This window comes from Citrus sinensis, chromosome 3, assembly GCF_022201045.2.
Source record: "Citrus sinensis cultivar Valencia sweet orange chromosome 3, DVS_A1.0, whole genome shotgun sequence".
In the NCBI taxonomy this organism is placed as follows: Eukaryota; Viridiplantae; Streptophyta; class Magnoliopsida; order Sapindales; family Rutaceae; genus Citrus; species Citrus sinensis.
In genome coordinates this window covers 41,364,448-41,389,109 of record NC_068558.1, presented here as the reverse complement: position 1 = coordinate 41,389,109, position 24,662 = coordinate 41,364,448, and the positions used below count along the sequence as shown (strand labels likewise).

At 34.8% G+C, this 24,662-nt stretch overlaps 4 protein-coding genes across 12 annotated transcripts; 1 reads left to right on the top strand and 3 right to left on the bottom strand.

The window, feature by feature from the left end:
- The first annotated feature begins 1,380 nt into the window (after positions 1–1,380).
- LOC102624889 (GTP cyclohydrolase 1) lies at positions 1,381–4,808 on the top strand. The gene is made up of 2 exons (XM_006479154.4): positions 1,381–1,969; positions 3,153–4,808. Exons 1-2 carry the CDS (start codon positions 1,756–1,758, stop codon positions 4,340–4,342), a joined length of 1,404 nt encoding a protein of 467 aa, XP_006479217.2. The 5' UTR covers positions 1,381–1,755; the 3' UTR covers positions 4,343–4,808.
- Positions 4,809–5,220: 412 nt separating this feature from the next.
- On the bottom strand, positions 5,221–8,551 carry LOC102623837 (uncharacterized). Of its 6 annotated transcripts, none has more exons than XM_052437184.1 (9): positions 8,192–8,551; positions 8,022–8,070; positions 7,705–7,929; positions 7,358–7,539; positions 7,039–7,213; positions 6,716–6,927; positions 6,391–6,516; positions 6,154–6,257; positions 5,221–5,489 (listed from the first exon to the last, which is right to left on the bottom strand). In XM_052437184.1, exons 1-9 carry the CDS (start codon positions 8,229–8,231, stop codon positions 5,334–5,336), a joined length of 1,269 nt encoding a protein of 422 aa, XP_052293144.1. In that variant the 5' UTR covers positions 8,232–8,551; the 3' UTR covers positions 5,221–5,333. The 6 variants fall into 6 exon arrangements, with proteins under 6 accessions (XP_052293144.1, XP_052293143.1, XP_006479212.2 ...); XM_052437183.1 differs by having other exon boundaries at positions 8,022–8,073; positions 8,192–8,550; XM_006479149.4 differs by having other exon boundaries at positions 7,705–7,860; positions 8,022–8,073; positions 8,192–8,549.
- Positions 8,552–9,374: 823 nt separating this feature from the next.
- LOC102622758 (uncharacterized) lies at positions 9,375–16,315 on the bottom strand. 3 transcript variants are annotated; one of them, XM_006479146.4, is made up of 5 exons: positions 15,438–16,315; positions 15,193–15,352; positions 14,824–15,095; positions 10,936–11,875; positions 9,375–10,604 (listed from the first exon to the last, which is right to left on the bottom strand). In XM_006479146.4, the coding sequence occupies exons 3-5, from the start codon at positions 14,899–14,901 to the stop codon at positions 10,117–10,119; spliced, it is 1,506 nt and encodes a 501-aa protein (XP_006479209.2). In that variant the 5' UTR covers positions 14,902–15,095; positions 15,193–15,352; positions 15,438–16,315; the 3' UTR covers positions 9,375–10,116. The 3 variants fall into 3 exon arrangements, with proteins under 3 accessions (XP_006479209.2, XP_006479207.2, XP_006479211.2); XM_006479144.4 differs by having other exon boundaries at positions 15,444–16,315; XM_006479148.4 differs by having other exon boundaries at positions 15,215–15,352; positions 15,444–16,315.
- A 3,745-nt stretch (positions 16,316–20,060) lies between these two features.
- LOC102622275 (exosome complex component RRP41 homolog) lies at positions 20,061–24,236 on the bottom strand. Of its 2 annotated transcripts, none has more exons than XM_006479143.4 (12): positions 24,005–24,236; positions 23,846–23,892; positions 23,697–23,757; positions 23,567–23,605; positions 23,430–23,497; positions 22,962–23,040; positions 22,841–22,877; positions 22,506–22,622; positions 22,298–22,383; positions 20,975–21,064; positions 20,726–20,790; positions 20,061–20,295 (listed from the first exon to the last, which is right to left on the bottom strand). In XM_006479143.4, the coding sequence occupies exons 1-11, from the start codon at positions 24,056–24,058 to the stop codon at positions 20,743–20,745; spliced, it is 726 nt and encodes a 241-aa protein (XP_006479206.2). In that variant the 5' UTR covers positions 24,059–24,236; the 3' UTR covers positions 20,061–20,295; positions 20,726–20,742. The 2 variants fall into 2 exon arrangements, with proteins under 2 accessions (XP_006479206.2, XP_006479205.2); XM_006479142.4 differs by having other exon boundaries at positions 20,061–20,396; positions 24,005–24,231.
- Positions 24,237–24,662: the final 426 nt, after the last annotated feature.

The following is a 24,662-nucleotide window of genomic DNA, read 5'->3' as shown; positions in this document are numbered from 1 at the left end:
TACCCTATTTTTGGACTAAATTATCCTCACCGCTTTCATCAAATTTACTAATGCATGCCACTCGATAAAGTCCAACACAACTATAATGCTCTCAACCTTAAACAACTTAACAAACTTTCATCACTCTCAATAAATCAATAAATTTCATCAAACAAATATTGGATAATTGAAGATATAATTATCAATTAGAGAGCTTCTTAAAGTTAGTTTATACTCTTACACAATATAAACCTTTAATCTATTGATTTTATCAATTAAGTTTGAAATTAAAGTGGGTTTTGTTACAAATGTTGTTATTTTTCATTCATAAAAATAATGTGATTTGTTAAAGTATTTAGTTTGAGTTGAGAAATGAAGAAAAATCATTGAAAACACAGAAAATTTGGGCAAAAAAGAAACACAGAACGTCTCACCAAATTTAGTGAGACAGACAGTGGGATAGGTGCTTGTCTCACTAAATTTCAGATATTTTTCGAAAGCCATAACTTAGGCTACATGTGTCTGTTTTAGGCATATAATATACCGTTTCGAAACTTATGACGAGACAAATCAAATACAAAATTATATACTCCATGAAACCAGTGAATTTATATGCGACAGACACCTGCCCCTACTGCCTGTCTCACTAAATTTGGTGAGACATGCAGTAGGATAGGTGCCTATCGCACATAAACTCAGTGCGTTTATGTGAGACATGCACATGTCCTACTGCATGCCTCACTCATAATGAATTTCTTTTTTTGCTCGATTTTTCTGTATTTTCTATAATTTTTCTTTATTTATCAACTCAAACTAAGTATTTTAAGAAATCACATTATTTTATGAATGAAAAATAACAACATTTGCAACAAAACTCACTTTAATTTCGAATTAAGTTGATAAAATCAATAGATTGAAGGTTTATATTGTGTAAGAGTATAAACTAACTTTAAGAAGCTCTCCAATTGATAATTATATCTTCAATTATGCAATATTTATTTGATGAAATTTATTGATTTATTGAGAGTGATGAAAGTTTGTTAAGTTGTTTAGGGTTGAGAGCATTATAGTTATGTTGGATTTTATCAAGTTGCATATATTTATAAATTTGATGAAAATGATAGGGGTAATTTAATCTAAAAATAAGATGTTTAACTAGTTATGATAAAAAAAAATTAAATAAGTTAAATTTAAAAATTATAAAAATTTTAAGGCTATTCTTATAAATTTTCCGTTAGGTAGGAATCAACCACCTCCTTTCAGACACAGAGATCTCGCCCTCTCCCTACATGGCTACACCTACCACCTAGGCTGCCATACTACGTGTGGGTCCCATTCCTTTTTGCAACACGATGTCGTATTCTAGAGTGAGGAAACACGAAAAACAAAATCGCCCAATAAATAAAATGACAGGAGGGAGGAACCCTGCCTACGGCCAGTATCCACACATTCCAATAATCAACGGCAGCCCTACGTATCCTCTTTCTTTTCCCTTACCCTCTCCCTCTACTGCTTCTGCTTGCTATCTCTTCACATCTCTCTTCTTCTCGCTGTTCTTATTGTCTCTGGCTACCTCTTCTTTTCTTTTTTCCTCTCTCTCCCCTTTTTTTCTTAATTGACAGTTTTACAAAAATTTGATTTTTTATTTTTTGTGTGTGTTCCAGAACCAATCTCTTTTCGAGTTTCCAATATCAAAGTTGTTTTGTGTGTACTTTTTTGGGTTTTTGTTTGGTTTGTTTATCTGGGTTGTTGTTATTTTGTGTGTCTCTCAATCAAATGGGCGCTTTGGATGAGGGACATTTCGATTTGGAGCTTGAGAATGGAGTGAAACTGAGTAGCCTTGAGCTTGGCTTTGAGCAAGAACCAGACGCGCTCGCTATTGAGGATGCCGTCAAAGTTCTCTTGCAAGGATTAGGTGAAGATATTAATAGAGAAGGCATCAAGAAGACTCCTCATCGCGTTGCCAAAGCTCTTCGTGAAGGAACCAAAGGTGCTTACCATTGCCTCCCTTTTTTTTTTTAACAGTTTATTATTTTAATTTGGTTAATTGATTGTTTTGGGGTTTTACTTGGGAGATTTTGTTTTGTAGGGATCGTCATTTTTTTTTAACATTATTTAGTTTTGTGGCGTGGTATTTACTAATCTGTGCAGGGCAAAGTCATCAATGGTTTTAACGTTTTGCGTATTACTATATTTTCATGCTTACTTTCTATTCATTAACTAATAGAGGCATCAATCTGGTTGTTTTTAGTTCCTTTCGTCACTACATGTGCTGGTTTGGTTTCTGGGGTCCTTTTCATTGTGTTTGGTGGGTAGCTGAGCCTGAACAAACGGCTTTGTACTTGCCAAATCCTGGGATTGCCCTGTGTGACTTTCTTAAATGAAAGCTAGCTTTTACAGTATTTTTGCTTTTTGCCTCACGATTGCATTTGCATCATCTAAACAGGGCATACTGCATTCATATAGACACTTCCTGATATCTCTGTGTTTTCCTTCCAGTGAATGCGTTGGTTGTTTTCCATTGTTATGTTGTCCTCTTGTGAAATGCATCTATAACTAGTTGCTAATAAATGTATTTGTCTACATGAGTCTAATGTGGGCCAAGGTGGTATGAACCTTAATGTTATTGAGTAATCCTAGCCTAGCTTTTGCCTATACGCTAATTTATAGGACATTATGGCCATGAATGCATTATTAGCTTCCAACTCATCTGCACACCAAAATTTGTTAGGCAATTAGGAGGATCTGGTCATGTAGAACTGATTTACGGTGCCCAAAAGTTGGTAAAGGATGCTCTATTAGTACATTCAAACATCATATTGGTCAGTTTGGATTCTTTATATGGCTGGCTGGGAATTAAATATTATTCAACTTTGAATAAGTAGAAGCCTTCAACAGTTGGATAAGTGGGGAATGCTAGGGTGAACCAGAGAAGTTTGGGTGGAACCGGATCTAAATGTTGGCTAGGTAAGCCTCCTGTAGTAAGAGGAGTAGTTATGAACCCTGTAGACCCCCTAGACCCCCCCCCCCTCCCGGGATGGGCCTTCATTCTTTCGTAATATGTGATACTAATAACTTTATGATCTTTTTTCCTCTAATATTTTCTGTTTCTTTCTGTATCTTCATTGCCTATTGCTTATTATTGATTAAGGCATTTTTGATATCTGTTTCAGGTTACACACAAAATGTAAAAGACATTGTTGAAGGTGCTTTGTTCCCTGAAGCAGGTGTGGATCATGGAATTGGTCATGCCGGAGGAGCAGGTGGGCTCGTGATTGTTCGAGATCTTGACCTCTTCTCATACTGCCAGTCTTGTTTGCTTCCTTTCCAGGTTAAGTTTCATGTAGGCTATGTGCCAGCTGGTCAACGAGTTTTGGGACTAAGCAAGTTCTCCAGAGTTGCTGAAGTCTTTTCAAAACGACTCCAAAACCCACAGCGTCTAGCAGATGAAGTGTGTTCGGCTTTGCAACATGGTATCAAGCCGGCAGGTGTTGCTGTCATACTTCAATGCTCACACCTTCATTTCCCAAATCTGGAGTCAGCCTTTCTTGACCCGAACCACCAAGGATGGGTAAAGGCACTGGTTTCTTCAGGTGCAGGAGTTTTTGAAAATGAAAATGCAGATATTTGGAGTGATCTTTTGAGTCTTCTTAGATTCAGAGGCATAAATGTGGATAAAACTCATATCAAAGACTATGCTGAACGATGTTGGTGTCCTTCTATGTCTTCCTCAAGTTCTAAACATTCTTCCAAGATAGAATCAGCTAATCAAGGAATGGTTGCTGCAGTTGTTTCAATTCTCAGATCGCTTGGGGAAGATCCATTGAGGGAAGAACTTTTAGGAACTCCTAGACGGTTTGTGAAGTGGTTGATGAACTTTGAGAACTCTATTATAGATATGAAGTTGAATGGCTTTGCTTTCGGTAGAATGGATCTTCTTAAGCCCAATGGAGAAGTCAGCCGTAGTAATGAACATATACATTCTGAGCTTAACTTGTCATTCTGGTCCCAATGCGAGCATCACTTACTTCCGTTTCACGGTGTCGTGCATATTGGATACTTCTGTGCTGAGGGACTTAATCCAATTGGAAAGTCACTTTTACAGTCAATAGTACATTTTTATGGTTTCAAGCTCCAAGTACAGGAAAGGCTGAACAGGCAGATTGCTGAGACTGTTTCATCGCTCTTGGGTGGGGATGTAATAGTCGTCGTGGAGGCAAGTCACACCTGTATGATCGCCAGAGGGATTGAGAAGTTTGGAAGTAGCACAGCTACAATTGCTGTGCTGGGTCGATTTTCAACCGACCATTCTGCCAGGGCAATGTTCTTGCAGAATATTCCAAAAACTATATTCGATGGATGATAATTGAAACGGCCGATCAATTTATCTTCTAGAAGAGATCAATTTATCTTCTAGAAGAAATAGTAGATTCTATTATTTCTTTGGCATTCTTGATGGTAACTATATCTGCAGTGATTCAAGCATGAGGGGAATAAGATAAGATAGACCTGTCAGGATTGGGACTGAAGGCAAACTGCTTTGCTCAAGTTTCGTACCAATGGAGCTGCAGTTTTGCGTCGGTCACAGTTTTACGATAATCAAGGGCCCAAAATCACCTTTCTTTGGTTCAACTTCGGCTTATTCGTCTGTAATGGAAAATTTCAAGGGCATTTCATTTGTGTCCTTCATATTTTGTCGTCTCTATTTTTCCTACTCCAAAAATGTTACTGATATTGGAAAATCTGAGAACATTTACTTCATTCCTCCCATTGATACAAAGAAAGAAGAAAGGTAAAAATTTCTCGGTCGGTTATTAGCATTCTCACAACTCTAGTCTCAGCCATTTTATAATGCATTTAATTTTGACCGATAAAGCTATGTAAACTCTTGGAGCGCGGCTGTTTTATTTCCCGCATTTCGTCTGGAAACAATATACAAGTTTTAACGACTGAGAATTGCTATTACCCTTGTACCAATCCAACTCTTATTTTACAAATGCTGGCAGTGGGGCAACAATCTAAATGAAAATGGCAGTCAGTAGTATATGCAAAATCAAAAGGTAAGACGAGGTCTAACTCCAATATGCAATTTAAGTCAGAAGGTTCTGAGGCACAGAGAAATTAGTACTGTGCATAATCTCATTGTGTTCCATTTAAAGACGATTCACTGTTACATCTAGCGTATCACTTCAGCTGCAATAGCACAAAAGTTGTGCAACAATGATTACCATAGACTCAGTATGGATAATGAGGCACCTTAAATAATAAAAGAAAAGCATTTGCATCAATGGGGTCAATCAGATTGTTTCTATATCTGATGTGATTCAAACCTTAACCATAAGCTAATAACAATCCTAGTCTAACCACAAATGCCGGATAGCACGCCAATCAACATTACTGTTTGATTTCGGGATACAGTGGGCATTCAAATGTTGCATTTTGAATGCTATAATGGCAATACCCAGGACTAGTAACAGATTTAAGAATGCCATTACAGAGACTCTAAAACCCTGCACATAAATAGCTGTAGTCAGCTCACTCTTAATTAAACAAAACATTAAACTAAACTAAAAAAAGCAGAGAACCGAAGTCTGTCACAAGCAATTACTCAAATCCTAAAAAGCAGGTTGAACTTTTGATGTCATTTATTATAAGGATATTACATTATGATCGATAAACCATCAGAATAACATCACTTACCAGGCATTAATTCACACAATCAACAACACAAAGTTTCAGACTGCTTATATAACTAGATTTTTATGCCCTCTAAGATTTCACTTTATTACAGTTTGCAAAACTCAAAGGATTGATTAACAGGAATAATCTAGGACATTGGATTTCCTAAGAACTTAAAAAAAAAAGGTTTTTATGTCCCCTCCTTAGCTGTAATTTTTATTTTCTTCGATCTATTCGCCTAGTTCTGCCTAGGTTTAAATAAAAGAAACGATAAAGGAGGAGGAGGTGGGGTGCATGGTAAGTACATGTATTTTAAGGGCACTTATAATCAAGAGGTGGGGTGCCATTTCAACTGGAAGATATATGCAAGAAAGAAAAGTTTGCAACTCTAATTCCATTTCTTGTGTGCTTATAATCAGAAGACAATGAAAATACTAAGACCTAGAAGTTCAACAAAGCCATTAAGCAGCTAAATCTTTGCAAGAAAGACTAAACCTTGTTCCTCGCGCAGCTTTTACAAGATAGATTTCTATCGGCATGTTCAAGGCAGTAGCGCAACATATCAACTATTATCAGCTCGTTTTCTGGATCAGAGCTTTCTGCAAGCAAAAGGAGATGGAACTTATGGTTTATACCCCCGCCTTATAATCATGAAAAAAAAAAAAGACAAAAAAGCCCAATAGATAAATTATGAGAGCAATAAAAGGATCAAAATAACTTGATGCGGATCACCTGGAATGTCGAATATTTGTTTTGCAGGTGGTATACCCAGAAGCTCTCCCAGATAAGTACGGATGCGAGCACGGTCAGTGAGTGAAAGTAAATCACCATGTGTGACAACAACAACAGGTTTATCATCTGAAACAGAAGGAGAAGAAATCGCCATGAAAAGGTAAATAAGAAGTTATCATAGAAGTGTGCAAAGAGAAAATGTACAAGGAGATTGTAACAGATGTCATATCTAGAATAATATATTATGCTTAAAAAGCAATGTTATTCCACCTTTTCACAAGAACTCCATCAATAAACAAATAGATAAAAATAAAGAGACTAATACCTCTGAATGACAAATATGGGCAATTGAAAGTTGTAGCAACAATCTGGTTATACTGCTTCTCTACATCACTGTCACCTTCCATGGATTTCAGAACTGCTAGTCCATCGACAACAAATATGACAAAATTAACCTTCCTAATCACACTCGGTTCACAACCAATCTTGTGAGCTTTGCACCTCATTCTGTTCCTTAAGCTTGAACTATCTGACCTTCTGAAAAGCACGTCACAGGATTGAACTAATTTAAACAATGTAGATTTTGGGCCTCCGCAACCCAACCCACCCAACAAAAGGAAAAAGCTCTCTGCAGTTGCAAAATCATACCTGATAACAAGTTCCCCGTGACGAACACCTTCCATAATCCAAAGCTTTATCATATTAATATTATCAGATGCGTCATCAGACAAACTGCGGGTATCGTAAAGAGAGAAGGAGTTTGAACCTCTTGGCATCGTGTATTCCTGAAGGAAGTAGGTTCCATCTCCAACAGATGAATTATCTTGCATTAAAAGAAAACACAGGGTAAACATTTTAGTGAAATGACTGCAAAAAGTCTGTCACCACACTCTTCCAAGTGAAAATTGCGCTCATTCCACCACATCATACTTCAAATCTGAAAAGCAAAAGTCAAAGCTACATGTACATGTTACTTGAGCTCTTTCTGATGCGAACTTGTCGTTTTCAAAAGCCTTGGAAATTCTATTGACCAGACTGCTTTTGCCAGAACCTTTTGGACCAATTAAAAGGAGGGATGTTGTCTTTGGCACATCATAATCGCTCAATGTCATGCCTCCTACATTCTCAATCCATGCCCCAGGGGTATAGCTGTCAATATAAAATTACACATCGATTCAAGCACAGCATAAAATCAATTGCCACATAAGCCTTGTACAACAAAATATTACTGCTTAAATAAAGCAGTTTAAGCTAACCCGACTCCTGTTCGAATCTGTGAAATAGTAAAATGCACGCATTCTTATCAGTAAGTACCTCAAAATTTTGTTCTTTGCATCTGTCAAGCTGCCAATTCGGGTCCGCAATTGATCATAACTCTGCAAGACCTCCCTAAAAACAGCATCTCTCCTCCGCTGATCCACCAGAGAATCCCAAGAATCTCGACTTCCCTCATCATCACCACTATTCATGCTTAAATTATTATTATTATTATTACTATTATTCCTAACCCAGTTCACAAAAATAACAATAATACTAGTACTAATAATAATAACAAAAAAAAAAAAACACCACAATCAAATTAAATTTAGTAATAAGATGATGGGAAAGACATAATAAGAATGTTAAAATACCTGAGCAGAGGGATATCAAAGTCATCAACGGGAGAAATTATTTCCTCTCCTTCTAAAGCAGGGACATATTAGAACCATGTGAGTTTAATTACCAAGATTTTTTTTTGGTGGGGGGAGGGGAAGTGAATTAATTTAATTTAATTAATACAGAGAGGGAAGGGATCATGTACCAGGAGTGAAGAAACGAGAGGTAGTTTTCTCGCCACCCATGTTTGATGTTTAGCTATGCTTGTTTTAGTTAATTTTGCCTGCTCTTCTCTTTCAGTTTTATTTATCAACGGGGTGAGAGAGATGAGAAAATAATAATAAAGCAATTGTCTTTTTTCTTGTCAGTTAAGCTTCGAGAGAGAGTTGAGTGTTAATGGGACTGCTGACTCTGCACCACGTCCAGGTGGAGCCTTTCAAAGTCACTTGAAAGCTCGTGCAGGGTGCCAACTCTAATCGTCAGGCTCAGGTGAGTCCTGTTATGGAACTCACTATTTTGCTTTCTTTTTCTTTTTCTTTTTTTAAAAATTAGATTTTGACTTGATTCCCCAGACCCACTTGCACTGCTAAATGGCAGAGCCTTAATCATCAAAGCATCCAAACTGCTGAAAGTCAAGTAGTTAGCGTGTTTTTGTAACAGCGGATGACGACTTTCAATGCCTTCAGGGTTAAATGAAATTTGTCAAAAGATTCGACTGTGTAATTAAGATTAACCCGTTCCTTTTTTTTTTTTTTTAAATTAAGGTGTTATAATTATAAAACAGTTATTGTAAAAAAAAATTCTAAAATTCTAAAATAAAAAATTAATAATATATAATAAATATAAATTTTAAATAATAATTTTGATAAAATTATTAAATATATAATAAAATTTTCATCATAAAAAAATAATATCAATATAACTTTTAAACTACAACAGTTAATGCTCAGTAAATACTTTAATATTGTAACTTCTAAAATACAACAGCTCAATCTCGATTCTAAACACACCTGATATAGGATAATAACATTGATTTACTATTTATCAAAATTATTACTTGACAATATATCATTTGCAAATGAATTTTCCATGTAAAGTTAATCTTTCTACTTGGTGGTTACTTACATATTAGGTTTGTGATTTTCTTTAACCAAAAAAAAAAAAAAAAAGAGGAGGAATTGACATGATTAAAAGATGGGCACATTTACATAAAAATTTAGAATATTCCTAGCGTTTAAATCCCGCAAGAAGACATCTCAGTTAGCCGCCAGACGATAACATTCTGTGGGATGCCACAGAAGCATACCATGAATCTGAACACTTTGGCAGTAACGTGCCGTCTTCGTTTACTGCTCTCCAGACCCCCATGCACTAAAAACACGGATATATTACAATGAATTTCCGCAGTTCAGTATAATAGATACAGGCCCATACAAAATTCTCTTTTTAAGTTCTCCTGCACATCCTTCCAAAAGAATCACCAGAATATCTACCAAAGCATACTTAAATGACTACTAAACTCTCTTCCCTTCCGCCTTCTAATATAAATTTTACGTATATCATCTTTACAATATACAAATCAAAATTGTTTGCGGAACAAATACCAGAAAAAAAAAGGGGGAAAAAATCCTATGTTTCTCATTTCTATAGACTTTAGTCTAACTATTTTTAGCTCTAAGCTAACAAAAAATGACTCCTAACCAGTACCATATCGGTATTCTCAATTAACACATCCCTTCCTCTCTCTCTCTCTTTCTCTGTGTTGTGAGTATCTCTCTCCAGTTCATTTTGGAGATGTTCTTTCAATAACACCCAATGAGGGTTCTCACACAAAGCACAAACAGTGATAAAAATCACTCTTTTAACAGTCCCGAAATAATGAAAACTCAGTGCCCTTTAAAGTCCTGAAAGCAGAGTCTGATGCCAAACATAATAGTTCCAGGACAAGGTAAATTAAACACCATTAGTAATGACTGCAACAGAGATTTGACCACCGCAACGAAAAGCAAATGCAGTAATAAATCGATGATCTCTGGACCCAGGCATGCCTTCGTGGAAGGTCAGTTTAGTTACGGTAACAGCTGATTGGAGATGATAATGGAAGGGAAACTAATAACAATCCAGTGTTCTTTAGAAAGGGATGACATACGGCAGAACTGTTACATCAGCAGACTCTATCTGCAGAGCTTCCGCCCACACTTGTGTCCCACCGACCTCGGGAGAACCCACTTTGGGCTTCTTTGACTGCACGCAGTCACTGTTAAACAGCCACTCTTGGTTGTTGCAATCATCAAAACAATCCTCCAATTTGGGTACAGAAAGAATCTGATTCAAATACTTGGAATCAGGATGTGGTGGCTTAACTGATGCTTCACCATTCTCAATAATTCTTGCTTTAGTTAACAAAGGCCCAGAAGAGCATACAATTGGTTTTTGAACTTCCATCAAACCATTACTCTTGTGTTCCTTCATATCCACTTTACGACTATGAACTCCCCCCTGCCCCTTAGATTCAAGGTGGCCAGCAGTATGGCACGGTTCCAATTTCCTTCCATTTTCCATGACTTGGTGGGAGGATGAGACAGGTCTCGGCAATTTATTAGGCCTAATTCCATTGTCTGTCACAAAGTTGAAAGAATAAGCTACAAAAATAAAAATAGCTGACAAAAAGCTACGTATTTACATTAAACATCTTATCCCGGACAAAGGCAGAGATGAAAATTTTATGACAAGGTTCTTACCAAATTATGATGTGAGAAAAATTTCACCTTAACAAAATTTTCAAAATTCAATCATACCACTTATATCCCCAAAAAATACAGGGATTAAGCACTGGACCATCCAAGTAGTAAAAAGGGTTTGTGGTTAACATAAATTTGTGTTTCCAATCACCAGATAGATATAGAGGTGCTGCAGCATGATCATTGTACGATACAGGAAAGGACTCACCATGTGAAATTCCATTTATCTCAAGCTCCTTACGTTTGCCAAGATTTCCCTCACCAGCAGGATTGTTGCTGCTCGTCTTTAAAACATCTAACGGTTTTGTATTGCAAGAATTCAGGAAGCCTTTGCCATTGTTTTTCAATTTTGTACTGCTATCTTTCAACTTCGGACTGCTGTCTTTCAGTTTAATCTGGTCTTTATTTGTTTCAGTTACCTCCTTCGCTTTCTCCTCCTTTTTCTTTTCCTTATCCCTGTTTTTGTCTTTTGATCTGCTTTTGTTCTCCCGGTCTCTATCCTTCTGTTTACTATCCATATTATCGTTTTCCTTGTGTCTATTTTTATCTTTCTCCACCTTCTTCCCAAAATCATTCTTCTCCACTGGTTTAGCAATTCCTTGAAATCTTTTTTGATCCACACTGGGAAATCCTGGGACAATTGCATTTCCAGAACTTCTAACCTCGACGTGGTTCCTTTGCCCATTGACTTTCCTATCATTAGCTTCCTCTTTTTCTTCCAAACGACTGCCAATACTATGCTCCACTGTCCTCCCTGGCAATTCACCTCTTCTTGGATCTGTAACAATAATCTTCTGACCAATTTGGCTTCCTGTTGCTCTATCATCGTTCCTGATTCTCCTAGCCAAATCCTGCACATACTTGGAACCACTGTTCTCAGAATTTTGCAAGCTGCTTGGACCAAGCTTATCTCCATTGTTGCACCCTGGCTGCCCTCCAATTCTCTTCGCATCTGAGGTTTGGTTCTTATCTTTTTCCTTATCCGTATCTTTCTTGTCTTTGTGCTTCTCCTTTCGATCCTTCTTATCGCTATGTTTTTCTTTACTTCCCTCTTTATCTTTGTTCTTTTTTTCTTTACTACCTTCTCTCTTGTCCTTATCTTTCTTATCTTTCTTATCCTTTTTATGCTTTTTCTCCTTGTGCTTTTCCTGAATATGACATTTCAATTGTAGAAAAATATAAGCAAGCAATAATGGAAGAAAATAAATAAAATTATCTCAGGTGGATGGAGAAAAGATGAAGGAAATAGGCTATCCAAACACCATAGAGAAAAATTCCAAATATTGTTTGTCAAGACTGATATGTCACCTGATTGATAAAATTCATCGTCTCTACTTAAGTCTTTCATTTTTTTAACTTATAAGTTTAGTAAGTGAGGAATATATAGTCTTTCCACTTACTTGATAAACAAGATACTTCAAACAACAGAAGGAAAGCAGTCATTAAAATTTAAAAGAAGGAACATAATTTTCTCCTTTTTGGCAGCTGCCATTAAACTGCTTGGTTTTCCAAACGTACATGAATTACAACGAAATGAATAGGAAAATAAATGAAAAATTCATTTTCATTTTTAATACTCCAGAGAACATAATACTAATCAATATACAGTCAAACAATTTAGTATGGAGCCAGGGAGGAACCAAGCTTACATTATCCTCAAATCTAATAAACATAGGAGTTTGACTAAAAGCTCAGCAACAGCAGACCATTGAGTCCATATGTATTTTATTCAAAATAAACACACACACACACATGCACACACAAAAGAAAGTCAAATACCAAAAATGTCACATTAACAATAATAATAATTTTTGAAAAAAAAAAACAACAATGTAAGCTTCATACACAGAAAGGGCAGAAGAGAGAGCAAATGACTGAAGATTTGAAAGATAATTGGGATCATTATCGTAACACTTGAGTTTCATTTGTTATTATGAATATCTATAACACTAGCATGAACAGGTAGAGATACAAGTAGCTATAACAGAAATTTTTTATTAGGCTCAGTGATGCTTGTGGCAGTATGATAGTTTACATCATTACTGTCATTATTTGGAAGAATACAAGACATACATAGACAGAGTTGTGCTTCGTGTTAATAAACTTCTAGTTTTAGTGCCTTAATTTTTATCTAATCCTCAATTTCATTTTCTTTTACTTTTAAAACATATTTTACGCATTTATTATTCTCTTGTGGCAACTTTTTCCTTACCAAACAGACCATGCTTGAAGTAAATGATGTGAAATGGTTTTTATGAATCTAAAGCAACATTAGATTTATGTCACCGCTGTTTGTTATAGTTGCATATCCATTAAATTATATCAACATTGTTTGTTAATACTACATACCCTACATTTGGAGTTTCTTAATCGTCAAGCATACAGGATTCAATTATAGAGAACCATGTCCTATGCCTATAAAGATGCTCGTACTCATATAACAAAACATCCTACGTTTAGGAAGCCCCCATGTCATGTCATTTATGGGAGGAACATATGCGCCTAGCACATAAAAAAATGGCAAGCCATCAAAAGAGCTTCTCACCTTTTTATCTTTTAAATACATCAAATCACATTATGTATACCATAATTTTCTTAAAAAATTGGGCTTGATCTGCAATGAGTAAATGGACAACAAAGAAATTGCATTTTCAGAGTAAAATCTCAGAAAATATATGGAAAAAATGTATGTTGGTTTATTAGTTTAGAAGTCTGTCTTCATGTAGTACCACAACTTTAATATGCGTAAAGTGTGACAAAACAATGGATTTTAAAAGGAAAAAACTCATACGTGTATTTTACGATATCAAAGCATATATCAATTGCTATATCATTATTGATTTCTCTGCAACTGAATTGCACAAGACTTTGAGAGTAAACAGCATCAATATCAATCCAGGAAACAAGATCAATATCAAACCCACAACTTCATCTAATCTAACTCATGTTTGTTTATGAGCGAGAGAGAGAGAGGGAGGGAGGAGAATTACAAAGATGGACCAGATATCCACATCACATTAGCCTTAAAGTCATTGTTTATCATAGTAGGCTATTGTGTGACATTATAAAAAGACAGTCTCCTAGGATTTCTATAAATGTCCCAGGCCAAAAGAAACGGAGCTCCTTTTCTGAATAAACTGCTCCATGTTTACCCCCCTCACATAGACACAACTCTCCATATGGCCCCAATTGTGTTAGGGTGAGAAATTCATCAAACAAGTGTTCCACCATAATCTCAAAGTTCAATGAAGTGTACATGTGTAAGGGGGCAGGTCTAACCATATAATAGAAGGGGAAGAAGAAGCATTCAAAAATTCGAAGAGTTTGTGCCATGAGATTTGTAGTACAAACATACACTTCCTTCTTCCTTCATAAATGGACATGTCCATTGGGTGTATCAAACCTGACACATATCCCACAACCGGGTGATCATACCCATGAGCAAGAGAGCATTTTATGAATGTTTAAACCGGCAGCATAAAACTTAGTTTGAGTTAGTGAAAAGATTTGCCAGAAAAGCAGTAAATATGCAAAGTAAGGGCAGTTTTGTGCTACAGCTCAGTCCTAGCATCCTCCTCAATTGAACCATCTAACATAACTCTGATGGTTTTGCTAAGACTTCTCTAACTACATCACCATCTTGCCCAAAATTGAAAAATGTTAACCAGGATTCACCAGTCAAAATACATCATAACAAATATTTTAACAGGAAAAATCGATGTAGGAAACTACTTTGTATACCGTTAACCCTAACATAGTACTGTAAGTCTATGCTTTCAGGACACAAGATCATTCCCCCTAAGCTGTTTCAACAACTTTCTCCTCTATATAATTTTTAATTGTTCAGCATACATGCCCTAGAAAGCTGCAAAAGAGTTGCAAGGTTTTCCCAAATTCAGCCATACATCTATTTTTGTATCTCAGGTCAAAAGTAACTTGATAACAAACTCTAAACCAAGTCCAATGATTAGCAATTGCCAGAGCCCCATATAAATGAAAAAAGCACAGAGAGTACCAGACAAGCAAAGCAAGATCCCACTGAAACAAGCATAAGCATGCTAGCAGTGGTGATTAACTGAAAAGATAATATATAAACCTTTGTTAGCAAGTCTGTATCTTCAATTCTGGCCTTCTTTTCATATCCTGGAGGCGGAAATGGAAAGCAGCGAGACATTGCATGTACTCCTTGAAACAGCAAAGTGGGATCCTTCCACCAACCAAAAAGCTTCTTTTAGCTTCCAGTATGTTTGTTCCAACACAGGAACAGACCAGAGACTATGCCCTTGCCCATGCACCATGTCCTTGCAATCATTTCCAGCTTGAAAATCACTTCATGGTCATCCAAAGCCACCTCCCAGACAAAAAATCCTGATACCCAGCAATTAGAATATTCTCTTATTTACATTCAAATCCTACGAATTGCAAAATGATAACAAAAAATTTGCAGGGAACTAAGAGTACCCACAACGCTCAAATGCTTAACTCACTCCTACAACCACTGAACTAACACAAATGCGGCCAGATAATCCAAGTTCCACCCCAAAAGATTTGTTGACAAGAGAAGAAGTCCCAATACAATTTGAAAATTTCCGTGTTAAACTCTAAGCCAAAAGGGGTATCACCACCTGCTCATCAGCAAAAACTAACTGAAATCAGGAGAATTTCCTTATTACAATGATCAAAAACTCATAACACGATACCAAAATACACCATAACCTTAAACTTGCAATCAAGAAATCTCCAGTTCCTTGATTCCTCCTGGTTTGTTCTCAAAAGCAATTCTCAAAATAATCCCTTTCACAGATTCAATGTGAAGCTTTAAAGCAATCAACTGATCCCAATACCTCAAAACTCAAGATAATATACTTAAAAAGGAAAGCTATACAATCCAATCCTCAGTTTCTATGTACACTGTGTATTCTTCTTATGATCATAACCCTAATAGTACAAAAACTGCAATTAGGGTTGATTGAAGTAAGGATCCCACCAAACCCTAGATAAATCAAAGCAACAAAAATACGTCAACAAAACCGCCCACTTAACTCAGTTTTAATTCTTCAAAGAGAAAGCCTGAATCTTCTGGAGAAAAACGATTAAACCCACGAAAGCAAACCTTTGATAACGAAACGTTACAAAATTATCCACCAAATTGAAGTGAAAACATGAAAGATAAATTATGGGTTTTAGGAATTTTATTAAGTAAAACACAAAGTAGAGAGTTTTAATTAGAGAAGATTGCAAGATCTTCAAAGTAAATAAGAATATAATTTTAATAAATAAATAAAAAACAGTGTCTGGTTTTTGTATTGGCTGGTGCCTGTACAGACACCTCTCTCTCTCTCTCTATATATATATATATATCTAAAAACTTGATTTTGATTGAGGGGTTTCGGTTTTCGAAAGCTGATCGATGTTATGTTCTATTGAGATCTCTGCTTGCTTCAATGGAAGGAAGTCTTAAGAAAATGGGTTCGTTTTTGGGGTTTCTCCTTTGTTCTTAGAAAGGGAACTTCGCTCTCCTGTCAATTAATTGATAGAAAAAAGGAAGAAAAAAAATTATATACACCCCAGCAAAGGGTAGAGAAGTTATAAAAAGGTTTGTCAAATGGTATTTATAAGAGAGTGAGAGTAGAAACGTGTCATTAAGAAGCATCCAGACCCATCACTTTACAAATTTGCACATTACATAACCTTAGACAATAAGAGAATATAAGATAGAATAATTCACAACTCCCCAGTCCACACCAACACTATCACCATCTTCTGTTTCTAAATTTTAATTTCACTTGTCTTCGATACCGTTCTTGCTTGGTTGCCTGATGTTGTGGACCGCCCAAGTTGTTAGCTTAAATATCCATACTTTCAGGTCAAAAACTTAAGATCAAGAGTGTTAACTTAGCTTGATTGTAGAATTTTTTAGCTAACTCTAGCACATCTCAAGTTTGTACATATTTAGAATTCTCTACACAATTTTAGTACATGTAAATATTTAGATATTTAGGTAAGTTGGTAGAATTCTCTATAACTCTAGAGCTTTGCAAGCCTTTTTATAAATAGGGCATGGCATTTGTCATTTGAGCATCAAGCTTAGAGCAAGCAACTCGAGCTCTCTTGTAATCTTTCTTACGAGTAGTACAATTTCTCTTATTCGGCACCATTACTCTCTTCTCTCTAACTCTTTCAAAAACCTTCAGGCTTAACTAGTCGAGAGACTCAAAGACTTACTTAGCAACTTTCGGCAAGAGTTATCTAAGTGCCGCACGGATTCGTTGCGCAAAACACCCATCCCGTGACACTGAGTACACTTAGCTATAAAATATAAAATACAAGCAAATCTTGTTCGTGTGTTAATTTTTTGAGTGAGTAAATTAGATGATAAATTTTATAATTTATAAGATTATTTGTTGAATTAATTATCTTTTGTCTCGTCAGTCGTCACTTATATTAAAATTTTTTAATGTTATGTTGACCGTGTTTTTTAAGATATCAATCAAGTAATTCACAAAAAGTCAAATTGAATTTTGTGCTGTTAATCAAATTAAAATTCTTTGTATAAATTGCGTTTGATGATCAAATTACCGGATATCAATTCGTGGTATTAAACATGAAGTAAATGCATTGATCACGCGTTAATTAGACAGTGCAGTAATGCATGTCACCACAAAAAAAAAAAAAAATTGATTTCTATTACATTGCGGTCTTTAAAATGTTATTTGTAGAAGATCAATAAATAAGATGTTATTAATTATGCAATACAAGATGTGCATGTAATTTGGCTCATCAAATGGACCAAATAGATTTATCGATAGAATGAGAAGAAGCACTGATTGTCTATAAAAGGGGTAGTGGAAGAGAAGAAAAAGAGGGGAGAAAAGAAATGGAAGACAAAGGAGAAAATAATATCTTTTCTTTCTTGTGCAGTTAATTTTCTTGTAATATATTTTAGAAATTTGTTAAATTAAATGAGTTTTTATTTATCAATTTGAGTGGCTAATTTCCTAAACTAAAGTAAAAGGTAAAACTCAAAAATTTAAATTATGAAAGTGATTACTCTCTCGAGTAAGCTTATAGTTTATTATTTCACTTATATATTTACAAGTTATATTAGTCACTAATTATTTTCATTTCATTTTGATCTGTAGATCTGGATCCATCTAGTATTTAGACCTAATGTCGGCACATTATTATGGCTATGAAGCAATATGTACTTTATCCCTATTTTTATCCATAAGTGGTTAATTAATAATTAAGCAATATGATAATTAAATAAATATAAAATATAATATGAGAGAGTATTATAACTATAATTTGAATACTAAGAGTAGATCTTGTAATCTTAGGATTTTTTAAACGTATAATTTCTTTTTTTACAAATTAATTTTATTTAATAATTGATTACTAGATTCTTAGATTTCCTGTGATTCTACCTGTGACTCACTTGGCTATATTACAAATAAACACTCTTTTACTTGAGCGTAATTAACAGTTTTGAGTCATGTCATTTATTTAATGTAATTTAGAATTAAATAAAATTTATTCACTGGCCCATTTGATTTTACTGTTATGTTATCTATTTTTATACAAAAATTATCTAATTACAGATTATAATAAATGTAACTTAAGAAAATTCAATAATATAATTTTGGGTGAATTTAATTTTTTTCTGACAGGCTTCAATTTGACAATAATTTTTCTAAAATAAATGACATGCATGGCATGGGACAAATGGCTTTGCATCGATATAAGTACAAAAGAGTGCGGTATGTCAATCTGGTTAGCAATTTTAATCTCAACCAAAATTTTGTAAATAAAAATATCAAATAAATAATAAATAAAGATAGAACTAATTACACAACATAAGAATTTAGTTGTATAAGTCTATATCGGAGAAAAACCACGTCTACCAAAGACGACGAAAGAAAAATTTATTATGTAAAAAATTATTACAATCATTCTAGTATTTTTCATTTCTCACACTCAATAACACCCAATCTCTTAACAGACCTATCATTTCTCTCACACTAGAAACTGTCTATTTGCACAAAAGTGATTGTTGTGTTATAAAAATAAGTAAATCTAACCTCCCTATATATAGTGATTATTTCTTATATGAGAAGTTTTTCTTTTCTTATACTAGTTATATTCCTCCTTGAATAAATTAATTATTAAATAAGAAAAGCCTAGAAAATATCATAAATTAAGATTTACAAATCCTCATTAAAAAAAGGAGAAATATTTTTCCAACACATTGTACACCACATAATCAACTGTTCTAAATCTATGTGATTATTTTGTTTTATAAAATAAAAACTCTCTCTATTCTATTTTATGAAATAAGAGTGCATATTACCTTTTTCCTATATATTGTTTAAAAACAGACAAAAGGGAAATTGTCTCCAGAAATAGCCAGGAGGTCCTACCCAAAATTTAATTTTTAAAATTTTTAATAAATAATTAAATTTAATTTGAGTTATTTTAATGAAGAAAAATTTATACGGGAAAAAACACATCATCTCACCATATTGAAATAGTATATCCAGCATTGCCACTTACTCTCATCGGTATAATATCCGAAATAAACCGGTACTACTACGAGTACAGCTGAACCGCCCATATCAGCTTCTTTCATCAGCAACGAATTTCTTGCTTACGTGGGTAAAAAGGTGGTGGACGATTAGAAGAAATTAGTTTCTAAAGCTGCCTTTAACAAGAGTCCTGGCATTTAACAAGTTCAATTGACTCCGTCAGAGGACCACAAATTAAATAGTTAAATTGAGATTATCTTTTTTTTTAAAAAAATAAAAATAAAATTAGGATCTCACCACGAGACCCATTGTACCTGCTGTCAAGTCCTTAATGGCGGGGGGGTGGACCCCCTCTTCCCTAGCTAATATGAGCGACCATGACCAAAATTTCGTTGACCACATTGTGAAGTATTATCGAAAGAATCAACTTGTCCTTTTAATAAATGAATGCAGCCCTAAATTTGTGAATTGTGATAGCGGGTCACTTTATTGAGTAATAATAAATTAATAATGTTTAGTTAAAAAAACTTTTAATTCAATTTAGGGGCTCAATTCCTGTAACTGTTTGCGAGCAGTATTTTTTTTCCTTGATTTCTCATAGAGGAGGTTTGGGCTGTAGTTAAAAGGAAAATTAACAGTTGGATCCGCCCATGTCTACAGGTAAAACTTTGTATACTAAATAATTGTAAAATAAAGTAATTCCTAACCTTGGAAAAAGTTTCTCACAAGAAACCTGATGGCAACTGCAGTTATATTGCTTTTTCCTAGGAAATAATGATTGTAAATTGAGAATACAATGGCCGGAAAAAAAAAAAAAACAAGAAATTTCCAATTAGAAAATGTGGATAATACAGAATTTTCCTATGCTACTTAGTAATTGCTTTCCAGTAGCTCCATAACAAAAATTACTATGTAGCCAGAACAAATACAACCAAGGGATAATCTGGTGTACTAAAAATTTTCCACAACAAAATTGGGAATAAGGCAACCATGCTTTAAGAGACCAGGGTTGGATTTGAGTAAACATTGCCATTCAGTAATCCCTGTATGATCTCACATTTCCATGTGAAAGATGGTACAATTCAAAGTCAGAAAATGACCAGGGCAAACAACACCAGTCAGGCAACAGTCAAAGAACAACTACCTGCATTTTAGCAACTTTATACCTGTCAGGAACATAATTGTATGACCTAATCCCCTAGTTTGAATATTGCCATAGAAATGAGAGTTGAATGTCAAGAGTTCCCAGATTGGGTCAACTTCACGTACAACAGATACTCAACAAATTTGTTGAACCAACGAATTTACTGTACTTTTAAAAAAGAGATTCGAGTATTTTCTTCTTTCTAATGTTTATTGTCCAAAAGATGTTTGGAAGGTGAGAGTCAGATATCAAGTGATGAGCATGGAACTACACTCTATGCCATACCATAATTTTAAGACAATTTGAAAACAATCAATAGAAGATTTTACCTTGCCATGACTATCTATCATAAACCCCGGCGGCATTCCAACTGCTTGGTATTCTCTAGCAATACCTGTATAACAAATGAGTTAATGATTCCAACTATTCCTATGAATAGCTGGTATGACTTTAAAGCAGCTAACCATGAAGCATGCAGTAGATACTATTTGGAATGGTTAAAACACAAAGGTTATTCTAAATTTAATCACAAGGCAAAGACCAACTATATCAACAGCTATCAGCAAAAATTTTCTTACTTCTCGAATGTAATTTGCCACTGCCTTACAGCCTTCAATTGCAAGTTGCATGACATCTTCAAAGGTATTTGTGGGTAACTTGGCATCCATCTGGCCGAATAAGCATCATAAATAAGATGTCTATGACTGAAAAATGAGACTAAATAATAGGAAAATAGTGCTTTCTTTTTGTTTCGCTGCCCGCGGGGGGGGGGGGGGGGGGGGGGGGGGGGGGTTGTGGCAGGCAGAAACAAAATAAGTATATTAAGACGTAGGAAAAATGTACATAGAGGAGCAACAAGAAGTCCATATAGTCAAAAGTTAAAAATCCCCAAGCCCCAAGAACTATCCTATAAGATAAAAATTCTAATTAACGAACTTACACCATAGCTGCTTCCCAATTAATCAAAATAAAGAAGAAAGACAAATCTATAAACTCCAGAGAGATAGAAGCTAAGAATTTAACTCTGTCCCAAAGAAACATGTAACCCTCCACCACTTTGTTCTTAAAAATTCTTAGGTTTCTTTCAATCCATAGGACCCAAAGTATAGCCATAAGTCCCACAAGACAGAAGCCTTAACCCTACCATTAAGTGCAAAATCAACATAGATAACCTTATCTAGAAAAATAATACTGTTGGACAAGAAACAGGATAGAAATCAACAGCCTGGATTATGTTCTTCCTTCAAAAATACGTAATACCATATAAAAAAATTATAGAGATTGAAGTGTTCAACTAAAAAAACCAGAACCTTTATATCTTGTCCATATTAATTGTGACTAATTATTATATGCTTTCTTTCAGTTTGAAAGTATTTATGACAGCCTGAGAGAAGGTCTAGCATGAACCTATAGAGATTCAGCAATTAAGATGAAAATTTCAAATAAAAGGGAAAGGAAAGTAGTGGAGAGCATTATTGTTCAATTTTTCTTTTTGCTAAGTAGATAGAGTTATTTATTCTATCTGCAGAATTTGCATTCTAACATGTGCAGTACTGATTTAACACATTGTAGCATGGTGGAAGATCCGTGCTGCCTTTCACTTGATTACTCTATCAACCTGGGTTATATTGCCGGTACTTTTGACAGAGATGCAGTGCAAAAAAATATCACCAAAATAATTTCAACAACATATCCTACAAACAAAACATAATGGTTCATAAAAACAAAAATTCATAAAGACCATCGGCACCCACAAGTCGGTATGTCTCAGATTTGAAATGAAACTAAATTACAGCATCCAAAACTTGCGCATGCAGGGAACCATTGGAATATAAAAGCACGGATTAAGGTAGTTGAGAAATTAACAGAGAGAAAAAAGAGGAAGAGAACTTTAAACAAACCTGAAGAAGAGTAACTTTGTCCAATGTAGGTAAAATACCTACAGTGACATCAGGGCCTCCAGCACTATCTTCAACATAATTCAAATCTGGCATGTGATAAATCTTAATCAAATAATCTTTGGTAAAAACTTTCATGCCATACCATGTAGTAATTAATGGGGAAAAAAAAAGCACATGCGCTCAAAGGGGAACAAGGAAATGAATTTACCAAGAAGAGGAGTGCTATTGAGGTATCCAGCACTACATGAAGTAACAATATCGCGCATTGGAATACCAGCATCTTGAAGGGCTAATGTTGCGGCATTAATACATGCGGATCTTGTCCCTGTTGACCACACATTACAAAATCAGCAAGAGACATTTCCTATTTCAGAAGATGAACTACTCAATGTCGTGGCAGAAAAAAAGGAAAAAGAAAAGGGAAGTATACAAATGCACTGTCAAGCAAACACACAGAATCAGAGGATGAGAGAGAGATAATATAAGAGGTTCTTGTCGTCTAGGGGATCATCAATAGGGACTTATGATTGAAATATAAGCTACCTCCATCTGCTTGGAGAACTTGTACAAAAATATCTATCTGCAAAATCCAAAAAGAAGCACTCAGAAAACAAATATTGTGTTTCTGAAAAAAAAAATCTATCTGCACATCTCTGAAAAAAACCTGGGAACGAGGCATTAAGTGGGTCAAAATGCACGCTTCCATAGTCTGGCGAATAACCAAAGATATTTCTGTCGATCGCCTGATTGTACCAGAAAAACATCAAAAATTAATGTTTTCAAACAACAACATAAGCTGCCTATAAACAATTTGCATTTTTTTTTATATTTCTTTCACATCAGAAGCTAAATCCCCTCAGCCCCCATATGAAAGGTTTTAAAACTTTCAATCTCAGACTGTTTGTACCATCTTAAAAAATTTTACCAGTTAAACCAAATAGCAAATACAAGCAACAACAATATGCATAAATTAAGTAGCATAGAAAAAGCAGTAATCGCTCATAGCCAATAGTTCTAAAATTACTTCCTAACTCCATACCAGAAGGAATCATTCTCTGTGTGTACCCCCAAAAAAAAAAAAAAATCCAATGATAAAGTTTTATAAAACATTTCAAAGGAAAATTGGTCCAACCTGTCACCCTTGGGTTTTCTCATGCGATCCCCCGTACTAAAACTAGCCATGCTGTACTCACAGCGTACCTGCGAAAATATATTTATATAAAAGAAAATTTGAAATTAAAAGAAAAACAAAATCATCGAGAATGGTACCAGTGCTTGGTCAATCATTTGTTGGCTCTTATTTTGGACCTGAAAAATCGTAGTAATTTAATTAGCTTAAACAAAAGGCATCACCTCTTAACAAATTATATGTACAAACGATAACTAAAATTGAAGTTACCTCTCTAGGGCCATAAACAGCAGCTATGACTTTAGTGTTACCCATTTCGAACACAGCAGAACTGTTAAAAACGTAGTGAGGCAAAGTAAATTAAAAGGTAATCCTATTAAAAAAGAAAAATTCAATTTGTTGAAGAAAGAGCGAACTACCCGTCAGCTTTAGCAACGTTACCAATTTCTGCTCGAAGTTGCCTCATCTGAGATTGTGAAAGTACATGAGTAAATAAGAAAAATATATGAAATAATTACGAAGTATAAATTTAATATTCGAAATCTTTAACCCAAAAAAAAGGACGCTTAATTACTTACTTCAGTCGGACGGCGACCGTCCAAACGAAGTCCTTCAGGGCTCACGAATTCCATCTCCGTCAACTAAGCGAAGCAGAAAGCGGCAGAAGAGATGGAGGCGCGCAAAATTGAACACTCTGCCGAGTGCCGATGAATATGATTTTGTTCTGGATGCGACCGGGTTAAATCAACACGGGTTTCCGGACCGGGTTTTAATCCGGAACCAGAAGCGTTAATTTCAAACGCACATCGATTTATTCATTTTTTTAATTCGAAATTTGATCACAGCTCCTTTTTTTTTTTTCCTAAAAAACAACTGACCCTGCAGTGTCATCGGCCCTGGTGTTCAGATATTCATATATTATGATGTTATTTGTTAAATGTCTGAAATTTAAAATTTTATTAATTTCAAATATTTTTAAATTTTTTTTAAATTTATGTCTAATTTTTAGATATTTATATCTGAATAAAAAAATAAATTTTTATAACTTTTATCTGAATGTGAAAATATTTGAATCACAAATAAATATTATATTTCAAAAATATCTCTGTAAAATAACTTATTTCCTAAACTATATAATCTAATCATTTTTTATTTTAATTTATAAGAATATAAATGTCCAATAACTAAATTTAAGATGTTTTTTATTATAAAAACAAACAAAATGTCACTTAACTT

Excerpts from the sequence above, each read along its gene's own strand:
- LOC102624889 (XM_006479154.4), top strand. The coding sequence starts at position 1,756 with ATGGGCGCTTTGGATGAGGGACATTTCGATTTGGAGCTTGAGAATGGA. Across the intron at positions 1,970-3,152 it reads TCTTCGTGAAGGAACCAAAG|GTTACACACAAAATGTAAAA; the intron begins GTGCTTACCATT and ends TATCTGTTTCAG.
- LOC102623837 (XM_052437183.1), bottom strand. The coding sequence starts at position 8,231 with ATGGGTGGCGAGAAAACTACCTCTCGTTTCTTCACTCCTG. Across the intron at positions 6,928-7,038 it reads CACGGGGAACTTGTTATCAG|AAGGTCAGATAGTTCAAGCT; the intron begins GTATGATTTTGC and ends CGTGCTTTTCAG. Across the intron at positions 6,258-6,390 it reads ACAAATATTCGACATTCCAG|AAAGCTCTGATCCAGAAAAC; the intron begins GTGATCCGCATC and ends TTTTGCTTGCAG.
- LOC102622758 (XM_006479146.4), bottom strand. The coding sequence starts at position 14,901 with ATGTCTCGCTGCTTTCCATTTCCGCCTCCAGGATATGAAAAGAAGGCC. Across the intron at positions 11,876-14,823 it reads ATACAGACTTGCTAACAAAG|GAAAAGCACAAGGAGAAAAA; the intron begins GTTTATATATTA and ends TGTCATATTCAG. Across the intron at positions 10,605-10,935 it reads GATAAATGGAATTTCACATG|ACAATGGAATTAGGCCTAAT; the intron begins GTGAGTCCTTTC and ends ACTTTGTGACAG.
- LOC102622275 (XM_006479143.4), bottom strand. The coding sequence starts at position 24,058 with ATGGAATTCGTGAGCCCTGAAGGACTTCGTTTGGACGGTCGCCGTCCG. Across the intron at positions 23,041-23,429 it reads AGAAAACCCAAGGGTGACAG|GCGATCGACAGAAATATCTT; the intron begins GTTGGACCAATT and ends TGGTACAATCAG. Across the intron at positions 22,384-22,505 it reads CAATAGCACTCCTCTTCTTG|ATTTGAATTATGTTGAAGAT; the intron begins GTAAATTCATTT and ends ATCACATGCCAG.